The sequence below is a fragment of the Trichomycterus rosablanca genome, chromosome 10, assembly GCF_030014385.1.
Source record: "Trichomycterus rosablanca isolate fTriRos1 chromosome 10, fTriRos1.hap1, whole genome shotgun sequence".
NCBI lineage: Eukaryota > Metazoa > Chordata > Actinopteri > Siluriformes > Trichomycteridae > Trichomycterus > Trichomycterus rosablanca.
Window position 1 is genome coordinate 22,981,598 of NC_085997.1, and position 22,194 is coordinate 23,003,791.

The 22,194-nt window shown below is 38.9% G+C and overlaps 2 protein-coding genes across 3 annotated transcripts in view; both read right to left on the reverse strand.

Annotated features, from left to right (window-relative positions):
- The window catches only part of fasn (fatty acid synthase), a 41,251-nt gene extending 24,481 nt beyond the window's left edge, over positions 1 to 16,770 (reverse strand). Inside the window, exons 1-6 of the mRNA XM_063002963.1 lie at positions 16,560 to 16,770; positions 10,964 to 11,115; positions 2,865 to 3,017; positions 2,599 to 2,772; positions 395 to 595; positions 78 to 200 (exon numbers count right to left, since the gene is read on the reverse strand). Coding sequence (XP_062859033.1) covers positions 78 to 200; positions 395 to 595; positions 2,599 to 2,772; positions 2,865 to 3,017; positions 10,964 to 11,090 — 778 coding nt within the window. The 5' untranslated portion in view covers positions 11,091 to 11,115; positions 16,560 to 16,770. The remainder of the gene's footprint in view (positions 1 to 77; positions 201 to 394; positions 596 to 2,598; positions 2,773 to 2,864; positions 3,018 to 10,963; positions 11,116 to 16,559) is intronic.
- A 1,978-nt stretch (positions 16,771 to 18,748) lies between these two features.
- The window catches only part of ccdc57 (coiled-coil domain containing 57), a 32,900-nt gene continuing 29,454 nt past the window's right edge, over positions 18,749 to 22,194 (reverse strand). For both annotated transcript variants that reach the window (XM_063002965.1, XM_063002964.1), the window contains one exon: positions 18,749 to 19,795. In XM_063002965.1, coding sequence (XP_062859035.1) covers positions 19,614 to 19,795 — 182 coding nt within the window. In that variant the 3' untranslated portion in view covers positions 18,749 to 19,613. The remainder of the gene's footprint in view (positions 19,796 to 22,194) is intronic.

Consider the following 22,194-nt stretch of genomic DNA (forward strand, 5'->3'; position numbering starts at 1 on the left):
TTTGGCAGATACATGTTGGATGTAAAATTAACAAAACAAATGTAATCATGATTGATTGTTAGGAATGTATGCAATACCTTGCTCTTTGTAGCCATCTGTATTGTTGCCAGCATTAAGAATGGTAGCATAGACTCTTTTGGCCATGGATTTCCTAGTAAGGAGCACCACAACTGCAGCTTCTGAACGACAGTAACCATTTCCTATTCGAGAAATGAAACAGTAAAGTTTAAAACTTGACACCTGGTGTGAAAGCTGCAGTTGTCATAGCGCAGCTATTTTATAGACAATAATTGAATTACAGACATAATGACTGATAAAATTACTTACAAGAAATAAAAATGAATTTTCTAGATGGGAACTACAAAAACTACAACCTTAATAATGATGACATTACCTGATACATCAAAAGACTTGCAGGCCCCATCTGGACTGAGCATGCCCAGTTTCATGAACTGGACTGAGGTGTTGGGTTTGAGTAGCAGGTTGACTCCACCCACAAGAGCTGCATCGCACTGGCCATGCCAAATAGCACTAAAGGCATTCTCCAGAGCCAGGAGACTGGAAGAGCATGCTGTATCAATGGCTGTGCTGGGCCCTTTAAAAAGAGGGAAAAAATAAAAACGCTACAGCTCTAAGTCATTTAAACGTGCTTATGAAATATAATACTACGCAATAAATGACTTATGACACAGTTAAATAATAGTGACCAAGGGTGAGACTTTAGGAGTGAGACGTTTCTGATCATTTTAAAAAAACACTAGACTTTATTTATTTTCATTATTACACAATAGTAACAAATGGAAGTGCTATTCCAACAGGTTATAGCATTATTATGGGTTTTAACATTAAGAGTTAGTTTTTATTATTTTGTTCTTATTAATTTAAGGTATATTTATTTCATAATGCAAAATTGTTCAAGGATCACTACTTATCCTTACTAAAATCTTAGTTTATCTATATAGTTTTACAAGCTTCCGGCTTCACAATAATTTAAAAAGCATCTTCTGTATATTATAATAAATATGTTCTACAATAAATGATACTAACTTTTCAAAAAAAAAAAATCAACACTAGTTATTAACAGCAAAGGATCCAGTGGTTGGCAGAACAGACTGGCACTTGGCAGAACAAGTATGAAGGAACTGGAAAAGGTCTTCAGATGTAAAGATTTGTCTCTCTAAAGATCAGAATTATCTAGACTAGGGTCTTCTTTATGGTTCTTTATACCATAAAAAGGTTCTTTATACCATAAAAAGCTGTACCATGGAAGAAAATGGTTTCCATTGTTGGTTGTTTGATTTTTAACGCCATGTCAGCTGCTATGGCTATTATCATGGCTAAATAAAAGGTTCCATTTTAAAAAAAGTCAAAGTAGGAGTCGATATGTTTCTTTATAGGAATTCATGAAAAGACTTTACATGGATTAATTGATTTGGTGAAGAAGATTTCTTTGTAGTTCTTTGAATAGTAAAATTTTGTTATTCATCTTTTGCCATGAGTAGAGAACAGATGTTTAACAGAGGGGGCAAGTGGGGGCCTGGTCTCCCTTTAGCAGGTAGTTATGAGTGAGCTTGGTGTGTCCAATTTGGCATCTTGTGTAAATGATTTGTTCCCATTGCTTTGGGGGTTTCCAATTCTGTCTGTTTTTATAGTAGGATGGATCTCATAGAGTTTACTGGTGTTAAACGTTTACCATACTTTTTGCCTAGTTTCTGCGGTTTATACTTTTATGGGTAAGTACATTGTTGAAGCATTTGGTTGATGAGCGAACACTGAATGGCAAAGAGGACAAACAAATGGATCATTTACCAAATCCAACCTATCACTCAAAGCCAGGTAAATAAAATGAAGCTTATTTAGGTCACATTATGTGAAGAACCAATTCATTGGGAAATAAATCTAAGGTAAAAAAGAAAGAGGACAGCCAGCAACAAGCTGGATGGATACAACTAGAGGAACAATAAAGAACCATTAAGAAGCTTGAAGACCCATCAGAAAACAGGACAATCAGGAAAATCACTGTCAATATGGTCACAAAGAGTCAAAATCAATAACACGCACCCACCCACCCAAAACAGCTCTTTTCATTTGTTATATTTACATTTTAGGGATTTAGCAGATGCTTTTATCCCAAGAGACTTATAACTGTAAAGAATACAATGCAAACAATTGCTGGTTCAACCTCCTGCCTTCTGATCAATAGTCAAGTCAAGTCAACTTTATTTATATAGCGCTTTTTACAATAGACATTGTCTCAAAGCAACTTTACAAAAAAATTGTCCTAATCAATAGCTAAATCACAGCCCTAATTTCCTATAGTGCTCCTGTCAGTGGCTTGCAAATTTTTTTTACATTCTGTATTTATAAAAATAAAGACCTATATGGGACCCTAGTAAATAAAATATGCAGGATAAATGTGTGATGTAATAAAGGCTGGTCATTTGGCTGGCTGTCATTTAGCAATTTTTTGGTGCAGGCTATTTAAAGCTTAACACGCATGTATATTTACACTTAGAATATGCAACCAAAAATGATCCTTCAGTGTGTTTGAAGAAAAGGCTCAGGATATTCTGATTCATTACAGAAACGTGTGCATACCATTGAAGTCAAAGAAGTACGAGAGGCGATTAGCAAACATTGCACGCTGGCAGCCAGTCATGCTGTACCCCAGCAGTTCCTCTGGATCTTTACTGAAGGCTTCTCCTGCCTCAGAGCCGCTCACACCAATGTACACACCAGTCTTAGAGCCACGCATCGAGACTGGGTTTATGCCTGCCAGGGTAAAGCATACTGTTAATTAACAAAACACCAAACAACAGAGGGAAATTAAGTGGTATTTATCTACAGTATACTGGGCAACTGACCTCCATCAACGATTGCTTCGTATGACACCTCCATCATCAGCCTCAGTTGTGGGTCCATGGTGTGGGCCTGCTTGGGATGGACACCGAAGAAGGATGCATCAAATTTGTCTATGGATTTTAGTTTTCCATTTCTGTGAGGGAGACCGTAGAGACCTGACAAAGAAAAAAATATAAAGGAAGGTTGGTTATGAAACACCAGACTGATTCTGTCTCAGTCCTCAGCACTCTCAGCCTTGAACTTTACCACATAAATGTGAATATTTGCACATTGCCAAGGAGAGAAAAAGAGACAAGAGGAGAAATTGTGCTATTCAGAAAGAAAAAATGTCCATCAAGGCCATCACAGGACAAACAGCAAAGTAGACAGGAGACCAAATAAGAGAGGAAATAAGAAACCAGCATGAGCACCACTGAATTTTTAATGTGGCATCACAGTGCCATAAAAAAGTAATTGCCCCCTGCATGTCATACCTATTTATTTAAAATCTTTAAAATAATTTGATGTAAGACCAAAGCAGAGTGAGTAAACATAACATTCAATAACATTTAATAATAATTCTTTCCTTTTTTTTTTAAACTGGTTGTAACAGCTTTAACAGCAGGAACAGCAACTAAATGCTTTTGATAACTGGAGATCAATCTTTTATACTTTGCAAATTTGTTTTAACCAAACCACATTCTCTTTTATGACATTCAGAGGAGGATTTTCTCTAATCATTGTTTTGTGGCATAACCCACTTGTACTTAAGCTTCATACTGTGGATTGATGTTAGGATTTTTTGGTACAGAGTAGAATTAATGGTTCATTCATTTATACCAAGTCACCCATAAATGCTGAGGCCTTCAGTTCTTTAGTTGTTCCTTTATACACAGGTCCAGTTGGTGTTAAGGTCAGTTGCTTTATTAGTTTATCTTCAGTAACCACTTAATCTTCATCAGGATTGCGATTCAGGATCCAGAGCCACCCAGAAAACACCAAAGCAGGGTAGGGCACGGTAAGGCAGGAATATACCCTATACAGGGTGCCAATGCATTACATTATCACATACTCATGCATTTACCAACTCAATGCTAGATTGACAAGCCAATCTACCTTTGGCTTGTTTTGGTATGTGGTAGGAACAGTCATGTTACAAATAAATTGCACAAAATGTAATTTCTCTTTTTTTGTAGTAGTGCAGCACAAACATACCTGCTTTACCACTGTGTTGATTACTGCATTTTATATATATATATATATATATATATATATATATATATATATATATATATACATATATATATATATATATATATATATATATATATACAGTGTATCACAAAAGTGAGTACACCCCTCACATTTCTGCAGATATTTAAGTATATCTTTTCATGGGACAACACTGACAAAATGACACTTTGACACAATGAAAAGTAGTCTGTGTGCAGCTTATATAACAGTGTAAATTTATTCTTCCCTCAAAATAACTCAATATAAAGCCATTAATGTCTAAACCACCGGCAACAAAAGTGAGTACACCCCTTAGTGAAAGTTCCTGAAGTGTCAATATTTTGTGTGGCCACTATTATTTCCCAGAACTGCCTTAACTCTCCTGGGCATGGAGTTTACCAGAGCTTCACAGGTTGCCACTGGAATGCTTTTCCACTCCTCCATGACGACATCACGGAGCTGGCGGATATTCGAGACTTTGCGCTCCTCTACCTTCCGCTTGAGGATGCCCCAAAGATGTTCTATTGGGTTTAGGTCTGGAAACATGCTTGGCCAGTCCATCACCTTTACCCTCAGCCTCTTCAATAAAGCAGTGGTCGTCTTAGAGGTGTGTTTGGGGTCATTATCATGCTGGAACACTGCCCTGCGAACCAGTTTCCGGAGGGAGGGGATCATGCTCTGCTTCAGTATTTCACAGTACATATTGGAGTTCATGTGTCCCTCAATGAAATGTAACTCCCCAACACCTGCTGCACTCATGCAGCCCCAGACCATGGCATTCCCACCACCATGCTTGACTGTAGGCATGACACACTTATCTTTGTACTCCTCTCCTGATTGCCTCCACACATGCTTGAGACCATCTGAACCAAACAAATTAATCTTGGTCTCATCAGACCATAGGACATGGTTCCAGTAATCCATGTCCTTTGTTGACATGTCTTCAGCAAACTGTTTGCGGGCTTTCTTGTGTAGAGACTTCAGAAGAGGCTTCCTTCTGGGGTGACAGCCATGCAGACCAATTTGATGTAGTGTGCGGCGTATGGTCTGAGCACTGACAGGCTGACCCCCCACCTTTTCAATCTCTGCAGCAATGCTGACAGCACTCCTGCGCCTATCTTTCAAAGACAGCAGCTGGATGTGACGCTGAGCACGTGCACTCAGCTTCTTTGGACGACCAACACGAGGTCTGTTCTGAGTGGACCCTGCTCTTTTAAAACGCTGGATGATCTTGGCCACTGTGCTGCAGCTCAGTTTCAGGGTGTTGGCAATCTTCTTGTAGCCTTGGCCATCTTCATGTAGCGCAACAATTCGTCTTTTAAGATCCTCAGAGAGTTCTTTGCCATGAGGTGCCATGTTGGAACTTTCAGTGACCAGTATCAGAGAGTGTGAGAGCTGTACTACTAAATTGAACACACCTGCTCCCTATGCACACCTGAGACCTAGTAACACTAACAAATCACATGACATTTTGGAGGGAAAATGACAAGCAGTGCTCAATTTGGACATTTAGGGGTGTAGTCTCTTAGGGGTGTACTCACTTTTGTTGCCGATGGTTTAGACATTAATGGCTGTATTTTGAGTTATTTTGAGGGAAGAATAAATTTACACTGTTATATAAGCTGCACACAGACTACTTTTCATTGTGTCAAAGTGTCATTTTGTCAGTGTTGTCCCATGAAAAGATATACTTAAATATCTGCAGAAATGTGAGGGGTGTACTCACTTTTGTGATACACTGTATATATATATATTCAGGGGTTGGACAATGAAACTGAAACACCTGTCATTTTAGTGTGGGAGGTTTCATGGCTAAATTGGACCAGTCTGGTGGCCAATCTTCATTAATTGCACATTGCACCAGTAAGAGCAGAGTGTGAAGGTTCAATTAGCAGGGTAAGAGCACAGTTTTGCTCAAAATATTGCAATGCACACAACATTATGGGTGACATACCAGAGTTCAAAAGAGGACAAATTGTTGGTGCACGTCTTGCTGGCGCATCTGTGACCAAGACAGCAAGTCTTTGTGATGTATCAAGAGCCACGGTATCCAGGGTAATGTCAGCATACCACCAAGAAGGACAAACCACATCCAACAGGATTAACTGTGGACGCAAGAGGAAGCTGTCTGAAAGGGATGTTCGGGTGCTAACCCGGATTGTATCCAAAAAACATAAAACCACGGCTGCCCAAATCACGGCAGAATTAAATGTGCACCTCAACTCTCCTGTTTCCACCAGAACTGTCCGTCGGGAGCTCCACAGGGTCAATATACACGGCCGGGCTGCTATAGCCAAACCTTTGGTCACTCGTGCCAATGCCAAACGTCGGTTTCAATGGTGCAAGGAGCGCAAATCTTGGGCTGTGGACAATGTGAAACATGTATTGTTCTCTGATGAGTCCACCTTTACTGTTTTCCCCACATCCGGGAGAGTTACGGTGTGGAGAAGCCCCAAAGAAGCATACCACCCAGACTGTTGCATGCCCAGAGTGAAGCATGGGGGTGGATCAGTGATGGTTTGGGCTGCCATATCATGGCATTCCCTTGGCCCAATACTTGTGCTAGATGGGCGCGTCACTGCCAAGGACTACCAAACCATTCTGGAGGACCATGTGCATCCAATGGCGGTGCCGTGTATCAGGATGACAATGCACCAATACACACAGCAAGACTGGTGAAAGATTGGTTTGATGAACATGAAAGTGAAGTTGAACATCTCCCATGGCCTGCACAGTCACCAGATCTAAATATTATTGAGCCACTTTGGGGTGTTTTGGAGAAGCGAGTCAGGAAACGGTTTCCTCCACCAGCATCACGTAGTGACCTGGCCACTATCCTGCAAGAAGAATGGCTTAAAATCCCTCTGACCACTGTGCAGGACTTGTATATGTCATTTCCAAGACGAATTGATGCTGTATTGGCCGCAAAAGGAGGCCCTACACAATACTAATAAATTATTGTGGTCTAAAACCAGGTGTTTCAGTTTCATTGTCCAACCCCTGTAAATATATATATATATATATATATACATATACAGTGTATCACAAAAGTGAGTACACCCCTCACATTTCTGCAAATATTTCATTATATCTTTTCATGGGACAACACTATAGAAATAAAACTTGGATATAACTTAGAGTAGTCAGTGTACAACTTGTATAGCAGTGTAGATTTACTGTCTTCTGAAAATAACTCAACACACAGCCATTAATGTCTAAATGGCTGGCAACATAAGTGAGTACACCCCACAGTGAACATGTCCAAATTGTGCCCAAAGTGTCAATATTTTGTGTGACCACCATTATTATCCAGCACTGCCTTAACCCTCCTGGGCATGGAATTCACCAGAGCTGCACAGGTTGCTACTGGAATCCTCTTCCACTCCTCCATGATGACATCACGGAGCTGGTGGATGTTAGACACCTTGAACTCCTCCACCTTCCACTTGAGGATGCGCCACAGGTGCTCAATTGGGTTTAGTCCATCACCTTTACCTTCAGCTTCCTCAGCAAGGCAGTTGTCATCTTGGAGGTTGTGTTTGGGGTCGTTAAGTTTTCGAAGAGAGGGGATCATGCTCTGTTTCAGAATGTCACAGTACATGTTGGAATTCATGTTTCCCTCAATGAACTGCAGCTCCCCAGTGCCAGCAACACTCATGCAGCCCAAGACCATGATGCTACCACCACCATGCTTGACTGTAGGCAAGATACAGTTGTCTTGGTACTTCTCACCAGGGCGCCGCCACACATGCTGGACACCATCTGAGCCAAACAAGTTTATCTTGGTCTCGTCAGACCACAGGGCATTCCAGTAATCCATGTTCTTGGACTGCTTGTCTTCAGCAAACTGTTTGCGGGCTTTCTTGTGCGTCAGCTTCCTTCTGGGATGACGACCATGCAGACCGAGTTGATGCAGTGTGCGGCGTATGGTCTGAGCACTGACAGGCTGACCTCCCACGTCTTCAACCTCTGCAGCAATGCTGGCAGCACTCATGTGTCTATTTTTTAAAGCCAACCTCTGGATTTGACGCCGAACACGTGGACTCAACTTCTTTGGTCGACCCTGGCGAAGCCTGTTCCGAGTGGAACCTGTCCTGGAAAACCGCTGTATGACCTTAGCCACCATGCTGTAGCTCAGTTTCAGGGTGTTAGCAATCTTCTTATAGCCCAGGCCATCTTTGTGGAGAGCAACAATTCTATTTCTCACATCCTCAGAGAGTTCTTTGCCATGAGGTGCCATGTTGAATATCCAGTGGCCAGTATGAGAGAATTGTACCCAAAACACCAAATTTAACAGCCCTGCTCCCCATTTACACCTGGGACCTTGACACATGACACCAGGGAGGGACAACGACACATTTGGGTACAATTTGGACATGTTCACTGTGGGGTGTACTCACTTATGTTGCCAGCTATTTAGACATTAATGGCTGTGTGTTGAGTTATTTTCAGAAGACAGTAAATCTACACTGCTATACAAGCTGTACACTGACTACTCTAAGTTATATCCAAGTTTTATTTCTATAGTGTTGTCCCATGAAAAGATATAATAAAATATTTGCAGAAATGTGAGGGGTGTACTCACTTTTGTGATACACTGTATATATATATATATATATATATATACAGTGTATCACAAAAGTGAGTACACCCCTTACATTTCTGCAAATATTTCATTATATCTTTTCATGGGACAACACTATAGACATGAAACTTGGATATAACTTAGAGTAGTCAGTGTACAACTTGTATAGCAGTGTAGATTTACTGTCTTCTGAAAATAACTCAACACACAGCCATTAATGTCTAAATAGCTGGCAACATAAGTGAGTACACCCCACAGTGAACATGTCCAAATTGTGCCCAAATGTGTCGTTGTCCCTCCCTGGTGTCATGTGTCAAGGTCCCAGGTGTAAATGGGGAGCAGGGCTGTTAAATTTGGTGTTTTGGGTACAATTCTCTCATACTGGCCACTGGATATTCAACATGGCACCTCATGGCAAAGAACTCTCTGAGGATGTGAGAAATAGAATTGTTGCTCTCCACAAAGATGGCCTGGGCTATAAGAAGATTGCTAACACCCTGAAACTGAGCTACAGCATGGTGGCCAAGGTCATACAGCGGTTTTCCAGGACAGGTTCCACTCGGAACAGGCTTCGCCAGGGTCGACCAAAGAAGTTGAGTCCACGTGTTCGGCGTCATATCCAGAGGTTGGCTTTAAAAAATAGACACATGAGTGCTGCCAGCATTGCTGCAGAGGTTGAAGACGTGGGAGGTCAGCCTGTCAGTGCTCAGACCATACGCCGCACACTGCATCAACTCGATCTGCATGGTCGTCATCCCAGAAGGAAGCTGACGCACAAGAAAGCCCGCAAACAGTTTGCTGAAGACAAGCAGTCCAAGAACATGGATTACTGGAATGCCCTGTGGTCTGACGAGACCAAGATAAACTTGTTTGGCTCAGATGGTGTCCAGCATGTGTGGCGGCACCCTGGTGAGAAGTACCAAGACAACTGTATCTTGCCTACAGTCAAGCATGGTGGTGGTAGCATCATGGTCTTGGGCTGCATGAGTGTTGCTGGCACTGGGGAGCTGCAGTTCATTGAGGGAAACATGAATTCCAACATGTACTGTGACATTCTGAAACAGAGCATGATCCCCTCCCTTCGAAAACTGGGCCTCATGGCAGTTTTCCAACAGGATAACGACCCCAAACACAACCTCCAAGATGACAACTGCCTTGCTGAGGAAGCTGAAGGTAAAGGTGATGGACTAAACCCAATTGAGCACCTGTGGCGCATCCTCAAGTGGAAGGTGGAGGAGTTCAAGGTGTCTAACATCCACCAGCTCCGTGATGTCATCATGGAGGAGTGGAAGAGGATTCCAGTAGCAACCTGTGCAGCTCTGGTGAATTCCATGCCCAGGAGGGTTAAGGCAGTGCTGGATAATAATGGTGGTCACACAAAATATTGACACTTTGGGCACAATTTGGACATGTTGACTGTGGGGTGTACTCACTTATGTTGCCAGCTATTTAGACATTAATGGCTGTGTGTTGAGTTATTTTCAGAAGACAGTAAATCTACACTGCTATACAAGCTGTACACTGACTACTCTAAGTTATATCCAAGTTTTATTTCTATAGTGTTGTCCCATGAAAAGATATAATGAAATATTTGCAGAAATGTGAGGGGTGTACTCACTTTTGTGATACACTGTATATATATATATATATATATATATATATATATATATATATATATATATACAGTATATTAGTTATGATTGACTTGTTGCAATATGCATGCAATAAAGGTGTTTTCAAATATCTAGTATATAGTTGTAGATATATTGGATACTGTTAATGATTACATTACTGTAAATTAAAAGTACAATAACAGCTATTTAAAATGAGTATTGTTAGTAATGTAGTGTAGAATCTTGATTAATACTTGTAAACTGGACATAATACACATTTATTAAAATTTACTAGTAAATATGTAATATTATACAGTATAAGCAAAATAACATTGGGTGCAGATGCATGGTCATATATAACTAGTCAAATTTGCTTCATAGATATAATTTATTGATTTCATTTATTTGGATTTTAATGCATATGTGTAATTCTATGGCAAGATAGTTATTATGTTTCTGTGTATATTTTATCTTGTCTTTATAACTTGGGCTATTTTATGTTTTTATTTTTGTGGCTGCAAGGTAGGTTAAGACTGTTCTTGTGTTCTTTATAGATATAAAGTCTAAATGTTATAAACTAAGAATTTCTAACAATAGCTGCTGACGATTTAACTAGTACAAAATGTTATAACTTGCATATCTGAGATTATTATAAATCCTACAAGCATACAGATGTCATTTTGCAGAATACCTGGCTTCCACCGCCTGTCGTCCTCTGTGACCATGTCGACTCCATTGAAAAGGTTCTGCCAAAATTCTTCCAAATTTTCAGACTCTGGAAGACGACCTGAAATTCCTGCTATTACAATGTCCTCCATGGTGATGTTAGAGTTTCTGTGGTTTCTGCCAAAAGGTGACAAGAGAGAAATCCCATTAGAAAACTAATGTTGCAATTATAATAAATAACCGTATGTCAGGTGGCAATTCAGCAACACATCTGAGACACAATTCATCTAGACTAAGACAGGGCTTGAGCAGAAAGTTCAGTGCTTTGAGAGAAAGGGGGTAGCATACCGAACTGTAGGGTTTGTGTCCTGCTTTAGGGACACCACATTCATTTTGTGCATACAAGAGCCATCCACAAAGCAAAGCCAGGAATGGGATTGCTGTTTAATGAAGCAACAAATCAAGCTGTGTGTTGAGCACAAAGTGTCACTCTGTTGTGCTTCGCTCAAACAAGTGCCAGTGCTCACAAGAGGGCAACCTGAATCGAAGTCTACAATAAGTTTATACCATGTAACTATATTTCTAAATTGTATATAACAGTTTTTCAAGTCCCTTACACACTTAAATTGAGCATTAAGACATTTCCCTTATACTGTAACTGCAGTGCAAGGGAAATCCATGGGAAACTGTCCCTAAAGCAGAATGCCGACAATGCTACATTGTTTACAACATTGGCCCCTTTTGGCAAGAACTGGCACCTAAGAGAACTTCAGCAAAGCCAAATTACCTCGAGGCATGTTTCTGAAACTGGAGAACCCATATAAGGACACAAAACCAAAAAATACACTTTACATAAATATATTTCTACTTTTATAATACAACCCCTGGCAAAAATTATGGAATCACCACTCTTGGAAGACGTTCTTTCAATTGTTTAATTTTGTAGAAAAAAAATAAATCACAGACATGCCACAAAACTATCATTTCTCAAACTGTCAACCCTCTGGCATTAAGAAACAATAAAAAAAGAAACAAATATAATAGTTGTGGTCAGTCACAATTGCTTTTTTTTTAGATCAAGTAGAGGAAAAAAATATGGAATCACTCAAATCTGAGGAAAAAATTATGGAATCATTAGAAAACACTGCACCATTATTACTTTGTTGCACCACCTCTGGCTTTTATAATGGTTTAAACTCTATGAGGCATGGAGTTAACTAATGACAAACAGTATTCTTCATCAATCTGCCTTCAACTGTCTCTTGCTGTTGCCAGATCAGCTTTGCAGGTTGGAACCTTGTCATTGACCATTTTCTTCAATTTCCACCAGAGATTTTCAAATGGATTGAGATCCGGACTATTTGCAGGCCATGCCATTGACATTATATGTTTTCTTGAAGGAAAGTTTTCACGTCCTTTGCCCTATGGCAAGATGCATTATCATCTTGAAAAATGAAGTCATCATCACCAAAACATCCTTTCAACTGATGGAATAAGAAAAGCGTCCAAAATTTCAATGTGGACTTTGGCATTTATTGAAGACCATCTCCCCTGTGCCTTTACCCGACATGCAGGCCCATATCATCAACAACTGTGGAAATTAACATGTTTTCTTTAGGTAGTTATCTTCATAAATTTCATTGGACAGACACCAAACAAAAGTTCCAGCATCATCACCTTGCCCAATGCAGATTCGCGATTCATCACTGAAGATCACTTTTATCCAGTTACCCACAGTCCATGATTGCTTTTCTTTAGCCTACTTTAACCTTGTTCTTTTCTTTGTAGGTGTTAATGGTGGCTTTTGTTTGGCTTTTCTGTATGTAAATCCCATTTCTTTTAGGTGATTTCTTACAGTTCAGTCACAGACATTGACTCCACTTTCCGGCCACTTGTTTCTCATTTGTTTTGTTGTGCATTTTCTGTTTTCAAGACATATTGCTTTGTTTTCTATCTTGATGCTTTGATGTCTTACTTGGTCTACCAGTATGCTTCCCTTTTACAACCTTCCCATTTTGTTTGTACTTGGTCCAGATTTTAAACACAGCTTACTGGGAACAACCAACATCTTTTTGCGACATTCCACAATGATTTATCTTCTTGAAGGAGTTTTATAATCCTCTCATTTGTTTCAACTGACATATCTTGTGTCGGAACCATGATTCATGACAATCTGCTTTGTGCAACAGCTCTCCGAGGTGTAAGCACTCTTTTTAAACTGAAGAATAATTAGCAAATCTAATCTGCTGCAGATGTTTTGTTTTTAAACTGCAAATTACAGAGTGATTCCATAATTTTTTCCTCAGATTTGAGTGATTTTTTTCCTCTACTTGATCTAAAAAAAGCAATTGTGACTGACCACAACTATTATATTTGTTTCTTTTTTTTATTGTTTCTTAATGCCAGAAGGTTGACATTTTGAAAAATGATAGTTTTGTGGCATGTCTGTGATTTATTTTTTTTCTACAAAATTAAACAATTGACAGAACATCTTTCAAGAGTGGTGATTCCATAATTTTTGCCAGGGGTTGTAATCCACAGTTGTTACACTAGATACTGTATGTTGGTTCAGAACTGGACGCAGAGGCTTATATGACAAAATAAGATACACCAACCAGGACATTATGGCCACTGACATGTGAAGTGAATAACACTGATTATCTCTTCATCACGGCACCTGTTAGTGGGTGGGATATATTAGACAGCAAGTGAACATTTTAACCTCAAAGTGTTAGAAGCAGGAAAAATGGGCAAGCGTAAGGATTTGAGCGACTCTGACAAGGACCAAATTGTGATGGCTAGACGACTGGGTCAGAGCATCTCCAAACCTGCAGCTCTTGTGGGGTGTTCCCGGTCTGCAGTGGTCAGTATCTATCAAAAGTGGTCCAAGGAAGGAACAGTGGTAAACCGGCGAAAGGGTCATGGGCAGCCAAGGCTCAGTGATGCACTTGGGAAGCGAAGGCTGGTCCGTGTGGTCCGATCCAACAGATGAGCTACTGTAGCTCAAATTGCTGAAGAAGTTAATGCTGGTTCTGATAGAAAGGTGTCAGAATGCACAGTGCATCGCAGTTTGTTAGGTATGGGGCTGCCCATGCTGACCCCTGTCCACCCCCGAAAGCGCCAACAGTGGACACGAGAGCATCGGAACTGGACCACAGAACAATGGAAGAAGCTGGCCTGGTCTGATGAATCACGTTTTCTTTTGCATCACGTGGATGGCCGGGTGTGTGTGCGTCGCTTACCTGGGGAACACATGGCACCAGGGTGCACTATGGGAAGACGTCTTCTCAGACATGTGAATGCTGTTTTAGCTACAAATGTAAGGGCCATAATAATGGCTATGATAATGACCAATAAGGTCAGGTGTTCACATACTTTAGGCTACAAAGTGTATATTCAAGAGAATTTGTTTTTAAGATCCAGACCATCACATGTTTATAGGAAGAGGCATTTAAGTTTCATTGTTAAATTATCACTGTATTTTACCTTCCTGTTCATGTAAGAATGGTGCGTGCTAAGAGCTCATATTACTGATTGTTGGCATGGACACAGCTAAGTGCTGATTTCACCAGGCAGGTGCTGACATGCAAACATGTACCAGGCTGAAAAACGTCAAGCTTTTGATAGATTTGTATTGAATGACCCTTTCAGAAATAAGTTAATTAAAGTATCTCTTTACTTGATCATCCGCACTGAGGTCGAAGCACATTTAGAGGAAGGAAGTGAATGGATTTCCAGTACGAGTGTGGAATCTACCTGACCCAGATTTACATAAGCTCTATACATGCATGACAGACACCTATTGACACACGATTTGACATCATGCCCCAATCTTAAGCCCAGCATACAAGTCACAGTATTGTCTTCGTTTATGGAATGTCATACTAATCAACAGAATCTCTAATTCAGAGCCAGAGTTTCATCTTGAATGAGAAAGAGAAATGTAACGTAGTGTAAATGGAACGTCTGGAAGCTCTGCTATAGATACGAAACAGTGACTACAGCGATATGGTGGATGGCACTGGATGCTGACCAAAAAGAAAGATCTCTGGCTGCAGATGGCCGGTCTTATCCGCAGAGAACTCTGGGAACTGTCAAACTCGATTAAATTCAGGCCCGCTGTGTGACACAGTGGCAAATTCCACACTTAAACTACATGCCAACCCATTAATACCACCTTACTGTACATCTCTGCACACTGGTCAACATGGCTAGACTAGATACTAATTTATAGCACTTGAATTAATGAATATTGTTTAAAAAGGGACGTTTTTTGTTTTTGACTAACCAAACAATTAGGATCAACACCTAATTACATACTGCAGATTTTCCACAGTAACGTTGAGTACATGTGCTACAATTGTTCTCAAGCAATGAACTGTAACAATGCAATAGGTTTCAGATTATCCTGAATAGGGTTGTAGGGAGGAAAGAGAGTTATATATAACAAAAATACAAACTCGCTCACACCTAGAGACAATTTAGTGTTAGAGGTTTAGTGATATTTATCTAACTTTCCAACTAGTATCTTTTAATAAAGCCAATATTCAATCTAACAACATAATGTGAACAGCAGCTGAACAGCCAGTCATCTGAATTAGCAATTTGCTTCTTCTGTAAAACACTATGGTTGTGTCCCAAAAAGCTTAGTCTTACTTATTCTAGTGTTCTACACAAGTTATAAAGTAACGGTTTTTGCTGCCTAGGTAGTGCACTATATCTATAAAAGAAAGGAATTTGGGATACAAACCAAAGGGAGGCCGACAGATGCGGATTGAAGTTGTAAAGACATCCTATGAAAATAGCTAAACACCAGTTTATATAGCAGCCTAACGTCTACTCTATTTAACAAAATGGAATTAAACTGCAAAGTTTTAAAGACATGTTGTCACCTAATGAAATTCAAAGTCTTAAAATAAGCAACAAATGTTCAAATTATCCACAGCTACGCATGTACTATTTACATATAAATGGCAAATACCAATTGTATCGTGTTCCATCTTTTGTATGCTGAAAAATTGCTAGTCTTAAAAATAGCTTTTGTTTAGCACCACTAAATTTAGTTTTTCTATTTAATACTGAAACATAATCAAGACTCGTTAAAACGATAAAGTGCGATTAATTCCACATATTTAATGTTTTACGTTACTTGCTACTTCTGTTTAGCCACCATATCATGGCTGTGTTCTAAACGGATTCGTTCTTCCGCAGCATGCAAAAGCAAGCAATTTTAAATTCATCCACAGGCAGAAGAGGATGTTGCACTTTACAAAGGCTTAAACACTACCTAACATACATTATTAGATCACATATTTAATCTCAGGAATGTAAAACATTGTAATGTGTTTAAAGACGCAATGCCATATTATTGACCAAATTATCTAGGTTGTAAATGTAGCATATTAACATTTATATGCAAATTTAGAAAAAATATCTCTTAAAAAATATTCACTGTTGAATGAATGCACAGAAACATCGATTGCATTTAAAACTATCCACATTCAATATGCTGCCACTATTAATGATCACATCAGTACGAGTACACTCTATATAATAAAGATAATTAAGGACAGTCATTAATGCGGGACAGAACAATTAAAGTAACAGATTGCATTACTTACCAGTTGTGATAAGGCTTGAAAGATACTGGAGGATGGATGATCGTGTGACGTCAGTAGATGCTGAGCTGGCCGGTATTACCCTCCGGGTAATTATTTTATATCTCTGTGTGTCTGTAGGTTCCTGGTGGATAGGTGAACAGGCCCTTTGACTGCCCTGCCTTGCCCTAAAATTCACGATCACTGCTGAGATGCTTCTCTCTAGGAACCGGTTCATTTAAATGTTTGCCATGTTCTGTAGCCACGCCACATGGGCTGACAGCTAGCTGTACACTATGGTCCAATGAGAAAAGAGGCAGGTCTGCTCCAGCCAATCACTGAACCAATCCCCTCCCAGAATCTGGGTTACTCAAGTTCAGCAAGGTAAAGACAGGTCTGTGCAACATCACACACAGGTTTACACACCGTACTGTTTGTCCGCGATCCAGACCGTTTTACTGCTTCGTGGTACAGGGTCAGACGTATTGCACAGGGCTTATCAGGCATAGACAGGGTTTTATTGATTATGTATTTACCCTGATTGCTGTTAAAAAAATCAGCTGTACGGGAATGTACTAAAAAAAAAAATATTATTATGCAATATTTTAACATGGATAAGATCCATAAATTACAGATACAAATCTGTGTACTTTTAACTCTTTAACTAAGCACATGCTGCGGCGATTGCACACTGAAATTTAGGCGTTTGCCTTGAAGTGATTGAATAGATTTATTTGCAAATGCAATTAATCATTCATTCACTCATTCATTCATTCATTCATCCAGGTCAGGGTCGCAGTTGGTCTGATTCAATGAAACTGAAATATGGGCGTTGCTAAGTGTAGGGTGATGTGCTGACTAAGTAGTGGGTGGAGACTTCTTCCACACAGCACAGATTGTGATGTAAGAAAGAGGGCGTGGTTTGTAAACAGGGTTACTTGAGTTCACTTGTACATCCACTGACTGATTTTTTTATTGTCTATATAAAATCTAAAAATTTTCAGTGGAGCACAAATATCTAAGCAAGTTTGCTTCCCAAAACAGACTGACAATATGCATGTATAAAGAAATATTAAAAAAGGAAATTTTTCTATTCACTGTCCTGGTCAGGGTCGCAGTGGATAGGGCACAAACCCTAAACACTGGGAACAAGGCAATGTACATCCTATATTGTTAAACATGCACCCAATTAAACATAATTTAAATCTAGTCAATCTTTTGCATGTTTTAAGTGCTAGAGGAAAACTGGAGTATTAAAATATTGGTGTGTTTAAAAGAATTCCACTGAGTTCTGTACATAAATTCAGATTTTCATGCTATAATTATCAGCACATGCTACAATTAATGATGAATGACTTTTATATTGGTACACATTCTGGTGTAGTGACAAGCCCAACAGTCATTACACAAATATGTATAAAAATATTTAACCCCATTATTAACCATGTGCATAAAATTTTTACTTTTCAGAAAAAGAAATTACAATGTAATTTTAGAGACACCACAAATACTAGTCTGTTTTCCTAGTGTTGTTTAAAACCTGTCAAATATTTTTAAGTGGTTTGTATTTGCACCTCTTCAGGGTGAGTAAATTGATTATTCTATTTAAATATTTATTTACACTATTTATAATGCTTTGGAATACACTAAGCACTTTATTGCAAATTCAAAAATGCAGATCACTTTGGGCTTAATAAAAAAACTGTGTATCTATTTTTTTTTTTTTTTTAAACCTTATTCCTCATAACTTACAGAGGGGTGTTTGGAGGTCTAACACAGTAGCTCATCAGTGATGTGATTGTCCTGGCAGGATGCTCAACAGACACAACTGGACGTGTGAGAGGAATTGAAGGCCACATGAGGTCACTCCTTATTGCAGTTGCAATAGCGACCCCTGCTGTCTGGTCGATGTGCCTGCAGGAGAAGTGTGACTACGAGAAGTCCAGCTCCACAAGAGTGACGGTGACTTTCTACCAGACTATCTGGGGTGGTCTGTGTCGCAGAAAAATTGTAGTGGAGGACTGGAAATGAGTAGATTGGGAGAAAAAAATATACAGAATTATACAGAATAATGTCAAAGCATGAAGGTGAGAGTTAACACTCGTTTAGACAGCCAACTATCTCAGGGCCTTACCAAATAAGCCACCACTGTTTCTATGTTACATATTTATACTTTAGGTAAAATACAACCACACAACCAAGTTATAGGCTATAAAAATATTTTATTTTCAAACATTATCACCAAAAAACATAACACTTATCAATATACAGTTCAATGAAAAGTATTTACCTCTTTCTAAATATTTTTTTGCGTATTTGTCTATTTATCCAATTAAAAAAATGACAATCATAACAGCTGAGTAACTGTTCTGATGAATAAAATAATCATTTAAAGCTGTATTTTGTGTTTATTTAACACCACCTAGCCCTAAAAGGTCTCAAGAAGCAGCCAAAAATTAAAAGAAATACAAGATGAAAAACAAAGGTATTCAAAATATATCTACAAAGTATTACAAACCAATTTTCAAGGCTGTCAGACTCAAGTGGATCACAGTAATTGTAATTAATTGTCTTTAAAATGAGACTTGGAACAGTGGTAACTCATTCTAAGCAACAAGACAACAGTCCAAGGCACGAAAGCAAGTCCAGCTCCAAATAGCTCAAAATTATTGTTTTGGAAAGACTTAGTCAAAGTCCTGACTTGAACCCCATTGAGATGCTTTAGGAAGAACCTTATCTAGCAGTTCAAGCTTAAAACCTTGAAATCATATTGGTTTTACGCAATTATGCAAAAAACATGATTTGTTCGTAGTTGTTGGTGGCAGAAGCAGTGTTTAAGTTTAGTTTAGGTCAGCAGTTACGATTTAGGGGATATAAGTGTTGCAAATAAATAGGTATCATTTCCTTCAAGCAATGAATCAATAATTTAAAAACAGTGTTTCTTTACGTTTCCCTTGTCCTATATTACATTTTGCATATGTAAGGATCTGAAGCTAGAGTGACAAATATATCAAATATTTAGAGCTAAAAAAACTTATTTTCAAAACTTTGTAGTTAATTTGCCACGTTAGCTTATTTTCAGTCTTTAATGTTGTAATTCCGAACCTTGACTGCTTTAAAACCTAGTTTTGTTTTTTTAACAGGTTCAGACGTAGTCTTGGCTGGTTTCCTCCTTTCCTGGACATTAGCTTTACAGCCCTGAACTCTTGCTGGCGGAGAACTTCTGTTCTGTTCAGCTTTATTTGATAAAGCAACTCCATCTAGAAAATATTGAGAAAAAAGCAATGCAGGGAAAACATGAAGTCAGGTCACATAAACGTTACATGATGTGCAGCTCTGTATGTAAAGGTATCATATGTAAAAGTATTTCTGATGAATAAATACACATTATTTTAAAGTACACCCCAGTCTAAATCCATACGTATTTTTTCACATTCTGGTTAAGTAACATTCATTTACTGCAGTTGCAGTAAGTGTAAAGCCTACCATAAAACACTGAATAGAAGGTGGGAATACTGTTAAAACAGGGCACCAATCAATCTCAGGACATTACTTATTTATACAATGTTGTACTTACACCGAGTGTGAATTAAGAGCAGCTTATTTTTATGCTTTTAGGAGGCAGAAGGAAATAAGAATACATGGATTAAACCCATGTGAACATAAAAAGAGCATGAAAAAATCTTATAATATAACCACTTTGTGGTAACCTTACGACCACAGAACCCTGGTGTTGTACAGAAGAACCCCACTACCTGTTAGACCACTGCGCTGCCCACCCTGTCTGAGTACGTGTGTCCATTTCTCACAGCTCTTACATGAAAGCCAACCTTGATGTAATACCCTGAATATGGTTGTAGCATGAATATTGCCTACAGTGACATTTACAGTCTTTTCCAACTTCCAACTTTCCAAGTTGCTAGTGCTCCACCACTTATCATACCATCTTGACCAGAGCAGCCAGCGACTCCTGCAACTGTCCAACAGGTTATGCCACAGTAGTCAATTTAAGTTATTCTATCTTGACAAAAAGAGGTGGCCTGACATTGGTGGCGTGGCTGTAGTTTTATATTTTCTATAGCTTCTTATGAAAGACAAATTTAAGGCTAAATGTTAATATTTGGCTACATGGTCCTGTACTCGCCATTGTTGTAAATGCTTCTTGTTTTTTTGTCATCACATACTGATAGGCCTTACAAAGAGATGGTCAAATGTAGTCTTAATAACTGTTAACAAATGTAGTCAACAAACTGTTGAATGGCTTTTATATGAATTTAACAGTACACATTGAATTAGCTAAAAAATATATATATACCTGGAATTTTGTAAGATGATAAAACATGGGATTGATTTTTTTTTTTCAAAGCAATATATTTTAAGACATAAAATTTTATTTGAATACTGCAAGTAGTCTATAAACAACTACCGAAAATTAACCACGCTGATACCTTGATTAACTTGAGTAATGTTTTTTCAACACATAGGCCTTGTCTTTGAGAACCTCACTGTTGGAAAGCGTAGTGGTTTCAGAAGATTGTCAGCGTAAATCCAGGCTCTGCTATGCAGACACTGTTGGGCCCTTGAGCAAGGCCCTTTACCCTGTCTGCTCCAGGGGCACTGTACAATGACTGACCCTGTGCTCTGACCCAGTTTCCAAACAAGCTGGATCATGCAGAAAAAGCATTTCATTGTACTGTACATGAATATTAGGCAAATAAAGGTATTCGTCTTCTAATGCTTTGGATTCATGAAATCTATATTATTATTTGACAACAGCACTAATCATTGAAAGCTTCAGACATTGTATGAGAAAGTTCTCTCTAAAAAAGGTCTAAAATTGTCAAGGCTTATTTTGGCATGTTACTAAAATTGTTTCACAGAACTGATGAACTATGGAGCTAAACAGCACACAAGTCAGCACTTTTTCATCCAGACCACATAGCTCAGTGCCAAGCCAGTCTACAGTAACTCAGATGGTGCAAACGTCTGATCACGATGTACGCTCATGAAACTGATAATGGCAGTGTGTTGTAATATAGGCAAATGAGAACACAGTCCTGGGAAAAGCGATTAAACTCAATACTGGTACAAAGTATGACAAGATAATGTTATATTAAGAAATGTGATGAGTTAAGGTTGGTAAAGGTTCTCCTGGCCACTGCGTGCAATGGGCATGCTCTGTATTTGTCCTTGAGTCAAGGTTTTAGCTTTGCTTAGACCTACAGTTATTGAATTAATGTATTCATGTATTCATGTATTTTTGTAGCTTTGCTTCACTGCTTCTCAGAAAATTACATATAATTGATGAAGCTCCAATAAATTCAGGTCCTATTTCATAAACAGATTAAATAAAAATGCCCTAAAATAATATTTATTATTTTTAAACATTAAACAATTTGTGTTATATTAAATATAGAATAGTATATCTCAGCCGCTCAGGTGGCGCAGCGGTAAAGTACGCTAGTGCGCCAGAGTTGGGGTTCTGAATGCATCGCATCGAATCTCGACTCTACCTTTCCGGGCGGCAGCATGAACAATGATTGACTGTTGTTCAGGGTTAGAGGGTAGAGAGTCGGATCATAGGTCCTCATAATTGGTACAACTGCGGCCCCTGCTGGCTGACTGATGGCGCCTGCACAGGGCTGAGGAATAATGCTGA